The 6783-nt window shown below is 46.5% G+C and overlaps 1 protein-coding gene across 1 annotated transcript; it reads right to left on the bottom strand.

Moving 5' to 3' along the window:
- Positions 1-1251: 1251 nt before the first annotated feature.
- On the bottom strand, positions 1252-6140 carry EAH_00056350 (hypothetical protein, conserved; the record flags this gene model as incomplete). Its single annotated transcript, XM_013397568.1, has 10 exons — positions 1252-1337; positions 1695-1839; positions 2075-2280; positions 2667-2722; positions 3013-3383; positions 4101-4225; positions 4590-5226; positions 5329-5338; positions 5788-5914; positions 6125-6140. 10 exons carry the CDS (start codon positions 6138-6140, stop codon positions 1252-1254), a joined length of 1779 nt encoding a protein of 592 aa, XP_013253022.1.
- Positions 6141-6783: the final 643 nt, after the last annotated feature.

The following is a 6783-nucleotide window of genomic DNA, read 5'->3' as shown; positions in this document are numbered from 1 at the left end:
AGACTGCTGAGAGGCCCAAGAAAAGGCGAGGGTTTTGCTGGGGTGTGAATTAACTACAGAAGTAAGACCCCGTACAGAAGACCTGAGGAGACAGCACAAAGAGACAGTAGAAAGGAGACAGTAAAAGGAGACAGTAGAAAGGAGACAGTAAAAAGGAGACAGAAGAATATAAAATATATTCTGTAATAATAATATTATAATAAGAAAGAAGAATATTTAAGAAGGGGCAGAAACAGAAGGAGACAAAAATATATAAAAGGAGACAGAAGAAAGAGACAGATAAACAGAGACAGAGACAGAGACAGAGACAGAGGCAGAGATAGAGACAGAGATAGAGATAGAGACTAAGAGATAGACAGAGACAGAGACAAAGACTAAGAGATAGAGAGAGACAGAGACAGAGACAGAGAGACAAAGAGACAGAGACAGAGACAGAGACATATATATATATAGAGAGAGAGAGGGAAAGAGAGACAGAGACAGAGACAGAGACAGAGACAGAGACAGAGACAGAGACAGAGGCAGTGATAAAAAGATAGAGAGAGACAGAGACAGAGACAGAGACAGAAAGACAGAGTTAGAAAGACGTAGAGGGAGAGAAGTAAAGAGAGGGGGAGAGAATAATACAAAAAGAGACAGCCAAGTAGACAAGGAGACAGTAAGAGACATAAAAATATAAAAGGAGACAGAAGGAGACGCTGTATACACCTGAAGGGCCGGGGAGAGAAGACAATTCTTTCTATAGTCAGCGCAGCGCTGAGAGGCATCGACAGATCCGACAGCAAACTCGATACAAAAGGAAACTCAAATGCTGCTGCTGCTGCTGGTTCTGCTGCTGCTGCTGGTTCTGCTGCTGCTGCTTCTAGCGCAGCTGCATCTGCTGCTGCTGCAGTTGGTGTGTCTGTGTCTGCTGCTGCTGCTGCTAGCATAGTTGCTGCCGGAATCTGCAGCGGCTGCTTTCTGTGCTGCTGCTGCTGCTGCTGCTGCTGCTGCTGGTATGAGGTGTACATACACCCCGAGAAGCAGACATTGAAGTCTAAAGAGTAAAATGTGTCTCCTCTTCCTTTTGCTGCAGTGGGTTTATATTTTATTTTTAAAGGGAGACAATGAGGCCCAGAAGAAGCAGCAAAAAGACAGACAGAAAAGGTCGCAGCAGAATGAGGTAGAATCACCCCCTTAGAAGGCTGCAGCTGCAGCAGCAAACAATTCGAGCTGCCGATACACCCTGAGGTGTATCGATAAGGAGACAACTCAAAATATAAAGAACTGCTGCTGATGTTCTTCACCTCGATTAACTGCATGCACCCCTCTTCGCTCCCCACAACAACCGGAGCCAACTGCCACGCACAAACCCTAAACCCTAAACCCTAAACCCTAAACCCTAGGTTTTGAAGACGTGAAGCGCTAGCAAAGCGGAATGTGATAAAAGTTTGAGGGTTTATCTCCAAAGTGCAGAGAGAAGCCGCAAATGAGGGTTTAGGGTTTAGGTTTTAGGTTTTAGGGTTTAGGGTTTAGGGTTTAGGGTTTGAATGAGCTGACTTGAACGCTTGGGGGGGAGTAAAGAAGCGGCATATTTGGCGACAGTTTGAAGGAGATTAGGCGAAGACGAAGGACCTTCCCGTTGGAGATCTGTAGAATGATTTGTGCTTCTGTTTTATGAACTGTCTCCTCTTCTTTTTCGGGTGTATGCGCACCTCCTGTCTCCTTTTCTACTGTCTCCTTTGCTGCTGTCTCCTTCTTTGCATGCACCACCTGCAGCAGCACTTCTTTAGATGCCTTCGGCCCCAGACGCAACTTCGAAGGCTTCACTAACACTTCAGGGCCCTTCTCCTCTTCTTCCTACACACACAAACCCTACACCCTAAACCCTAAACCCTAAACCCTACGAGCTAGGCCAAGCGAGACAAACCCTCGTTCAGGCTCCTTTCGGCCATGAGGCTTACTACTTGTTAAGGTTTAGGGTTTAGGGTTTAGGGTTTGGGGTTTAGGTTTTGAGTGTTGGGGTCCAGGGTTTGGGGTTTAGGGTTTGTGGCGTAGGGTTTAGGGTTTAGGGTTTAGGGTTTGTGGAGTGTACCTCTTGCATCCAGACTGGCAGTGCCTCTACTTTAAAGAATTTTTCTGTAAGGAGATTAATATCTGCTTGGGTGTCTCCTGGGTTATAGAAGGTGAGGAGGAGGCGGGAGGAGACGATCCCACCGATCCCGGGATCGGTGGGATCGTCTTCGTACACCCCACAGTTGCAGCAGATAGAAGGCAGACACTCCAGCGCCTGTCTCCTCTCTACCAAACCCTCAGCAGCAGCAAACCGTCGATCAGCAGCAGACAAAGGACTGCAAAGCAGCCTGAAAATCAAGCACCAATACATCTGCTAGGGTTTAGGGTTTAGGGTTTAGGGTTTAGGGTTTGTTAGATCTCAACCCTAAGGAATGAAAAGGGTTTTATATAAACCCCTATACTGTGAAGTTCCCCATCCCATTTCAAAAGATCAGAAATTAGGGTTTAGGTTTTAGGGTTTAGGGTTTAGGTTTTAGGGTTTAGGGTTTAGGGTTTAGGGTTTAGGGTTTAGGGTTTGAAGTACTTGTTGATTTGAGGTGCATTGAAATCCCGCCACATAGAAAAAGGAGAAGATAAACCCTCAAGCAGACGAACATCTGCAAGAAAAATACTAGGTAGAAGAACATCTCCAGAAACAACAAAGCGAGATAAAAGAAGAGACGAAGAGCTGCACATACACCCCAAACGCAGCAGACAAAATCGAGTAAATAAAGGAAATAAATAAATAAAAGATATAAATTAATTTAAAATGAATGAATACAGAAAGTAAATTAAATAAATATATTATAGCCTGGTAAAGTAGAGCTGCTGCAGGTGTATCCTTCGTTTTGCTTCATTCTATTGCTGCTGCTGCAGCAGCAACAGCAGCAATAACAACGACAACAGCAATTGCTGCTGCTGCTGCTGCTGCTGCTGCTTCTGCTGCTGCTGCTGCTGCTGCTGCTGCTGTCTCCTTACGTTTGTATATCATCGTCTGTCTCCTCTGTGTCTCCTCCTTGTGTCTCCTTTTCTTCTGCTGCGTCTTCTTCTGTCTCTTCTAGCTGCTGCTGCTGCTGCAGCAGCAGCATGACCTCGAAGCAAAACTTTCCTGGGTTTAATGTGGAGACAGCAAACTTTAACTTGGTGCAGCAGCAGCTAGCAAGCGTCTCTTCTGATTTATACACCTCAAGCACTGCAGCAGGAAGCCCTTCTCTTTCTTCTGTCTCCTTTACTTTCTCTTTTACTGTCTCCTTTGTTGTCTCTTTTATTTCGTCAAAAGCAGAGACAGAGACAGATCTCCAAGCCACGCGGTAACGCACATCTGCATGCGTTGGATTTGATATTGCCACCTGCACAAACCCTAAACCCTAAACCCTAAACCCTAAACCCTAAACCCTAAACCCTAAACCCTGGGGTCCCAATTGCGAATAACGGAACACCCTCCTAGGCGCTGCAGCAAAGGCAATAATAGCAGTACTGCACGTGTGGGGTGTAGGCAGAACTTAGGGTTTGCATAGATTAGGGTTTAGGGTTTAGGGTTTAGGGTTCAGGGTTTGTACCTGCTGCGTGACTCTGCTCCCAACTGCAAGAGGCCCCACGCAAATAGAAGAAGGGCTGAGATGAAGAATAGGGTAAATAGATTTGCTGTAGATGGGTACTGAGTAAAGGGTTTGTGTTTTTGTGCTTGAGGGTTTAGGGTTTGCTGCTTCTTCTCCTGCTGCAGCAGCAACGCCCCAGCAGCAACTGTCTCCTTTGCTGCTGCTCGCAGCAGCAGCATCAAGAACCCACTCTCCGTTCTTCTCCTTTAACAGAGACAAAAGGAGACAGACACCCCAAACTATGCATCGTTCCTGTTGCTGCTGCTGCTGCTGCTGCTGTTGCTGCTGCTGCTGTTGCTGCTGCTGCTGCATGCGCTAAGCTGCAGCAGCAGCAGCAACAACGGCGGGGATTAGGAGAAGCAGCAACAACAGAGGCAACAACTTCAGACAAAGCTGCATCTGCAGCAGCAGCAGCGGCACAAGCAGTAGCAGCAGCAGCAGCAGCAGCAGCAGCAGCAAGAAGCATACAAGTATCTCTGCTCGCAGCAGCAAAGTTGCTTCATAAGGGCCTTCTCTGTGGGGTTTGAAGAAGAGAGACAAATTGTGTGTCTCTCTCGCACCTAAAACTAAACTCAGCTCCTCCGATGAGCTGTCTGCATGCACACAAACCCTAAACCCTAAACCCTAAACCCTAAATACTCAACCCGTCATGTGGCCAGCAACAACAAAGAGGCGGGTTGATGCAGCAGCAGGAACACCAGCACTAGCCCTAAACCCTAAACCCTAAACCCTAAACCCCCGCCGGCTAGCAGTATCCACTAGGCAGGTCTCTGTAGCAGCAGCAGCAGCAGCAGCAGCAGCAGCAGCAACACCACTAGCAGCAGCAACAGAACAGCACCAGCGCTAGCAACAGAAACCGAAGCAACAGAAGCATCATCAGGTGCAGCAGCAGCTGCAGGAACAACAACAACAGCAACAGCAGCAGCAGCAGCAGCAGCAGCAGCAGCAGCGGCTAACTTGTTGCTTTATCGACGTCTCCGAGTTGTATGAAGTAATTTTTGCGGCTTTTGTTTGCAACTGTAGTTGCGCTGTTTGCTTTTTTGTTTATTTTGTTTGTCTCCTTCAGCTGTTTTGCGTTTGGAGACAGCTTTTCTTTTATCTCTTCATCTGTCTCTTTATCTGTCTCCTTTCTCTCTCTCTTGCTTTCTTTATCTGTCTCTTTATCTGCCTCTTTATCTGTCTCTTTATCTGTCTCTTTATCTGTCTCTGTTGCTGCTTTTATTTGTTTGTTTTTGTCTGTTTTTGCTGCAGCAGCAGCAGCAGCAGCAGCAGCTGCTGCTGCTGCTGCTGTGGTGTCTCCTTTGTCTGCTTCTACGCTTTGTTTGTTATCTTCTGCTGTCTCCTTTTTTATTTTATAAATATGAATTCTTCTTTGCTGCTGCGGTGCAGCAGCAGCAGCTGCTGCTGCTGCTGCCTCCGCATGCTCTTGCTGCAGCAAGGCCTGCATGCTCCCTCCCCCCTGTTGCTGCTGCTGCTGCTGCTGCTGCTGCTGCTGCTGCTGCACTGTTACATAAACCCTTAAAGCAATATCTCCTTCGTTCTTCACCGAAAGCAAACGACGCGCCAAACCCCCAACCCCCACCAACTCAAACAGCTGCGCAACAAACCCTAAACCCTAAACCCTAAACCCTAAACCCTAAACCCCAACCCCTAAACACCAAACCCTACCTCGCGAGCCATAAACCCCAACCCCTACCCCCGCAACCCTAACCCGTAAACCCTAAACCCTAAACCCTAAACCCTTGTCTCTTACAATAGGGTTGTCGCTGATGCTGAGGGTAGGTATCTGCAGATGAGTGAAGACAGTGAGGGTTTGAGAGGACGCAGCAAAACCCCCTAGGGTTTTTAATTTAAAGCGATGCATTTGTCCTCCAGCAGCAGAGGAGACAGTTGGTTTATGCAGCAACAAAAATAAATGAAAGCTCCCGCTAGCGATGCTGGCCCACTCAGGATACACCCTAAAACATACCCATGCATGCACACGAGGGTTTAGGGTTTAGGGTTTAGGGTTTAGGGTTTAGGGTTAGGGGGTTAGGGGCTAGTGTTTAGGGTTTACGGGGTAGGGTTTAGAAGAGGTTAAACGCTAGGGGTTAGGGTTTAGGGTTTAGGGTTTAGGGTTTAGGGTTTAGGGTTTAGGGTTTAGAGAACAAGTTACTTCAAATCATCAGTTTGTGTCTGCTCTAAACCCTCATCTTCTTGCGGTTTTTCTTCTTTAACGAACTCAACATCTACTTGTTTGTCTCCTTTGTTTGATACTTGAACGACCTGCCAAGCCACTTGCCCTGAAGCCAAACCCTAAGCCCTAAACCCTAAACCCTAAACCCTAAACCCTAAACCCTAAACCCTAGACTCTAGACCCTAGATGCACTCAGTTTGGAGCAAACGTTTTCGAGGGAAGCAGACGCAGAGACAGCAGTCTGCGTTGTCTAGCTCGAAGCATGAGGGTTTAGGGTTTAGGGTTTAGGGTTTAGGGTTTAGGGTTTGTGGCTTACCGACGGCGCAAGGCATGAGTTTGAGGGTTTTAGGAGAGAGTTGAAGAATGTCTTCACTGCGTTGAGGTGTATAGGCAGCTGCAAAGGATAGCGAAGGCCCTATGAGGTTTATTTTAAGCGTCTCAGGTAGAGATATATTTATACTTTTTATAGCTTTTGCTTGCAACAAAGAAGACGAGAAAATCAGAGCCTCCGCTGTCTCTCTCAATAAACCCTCTCCTGGATAGCCCCTCCAAGTAACCCTAAATACATACAATCATAAACCCTAAACCCTAAACCCTAAACCCTAAACCCTAAACCCTAAACCCTAGAGCGGGAGCTCTTGTGAAGCCAAAATGATAAACCCCTTAGAGCAAAAGACCCTCCAAACAACGCAGGGAACATAATGCAGGGCCTAGGGTTTAGGGTTTAGGGTTTAGGGTTTAGGGTTTGCTTACATGACTTCAGAAGAAGAAAGAGGAGGCACAATGCAAGTGCTGGGGTGTACAGACACCGCAGAGGGCTCCGCACCCCTCAGCATGTGGCTCCAGCAGCAAAACAACTAAAACAAAATAAACAAATTAAATAAACAAATTAAATAAAATAAATAAATAAAAATATATAATTAAATGGACTAATTAATTAACTTAAATAAAATATATTATGTACATAAAACAAAT

This window comes from Eimeria acervulina, genomic scaffold (assembly GCF_000499425.1).
Source record: "Eimeria acervulina Houghton genomic scaffold, Eah_scaff1158, whole genome shotgun sequence".
Taxonomy (NCBI): domain Eukaryota; phylum Apicomplexa; class Conoidasida; order Eucoccidiorida; family Eimeriidae; genus Eimeria; species Eimeria acervulina.
The sequence above is the reverse complement of the archived record's forward strand: the minus strand, read 5'-3'. Positions and strand labels throughout refer to the sequence as shown.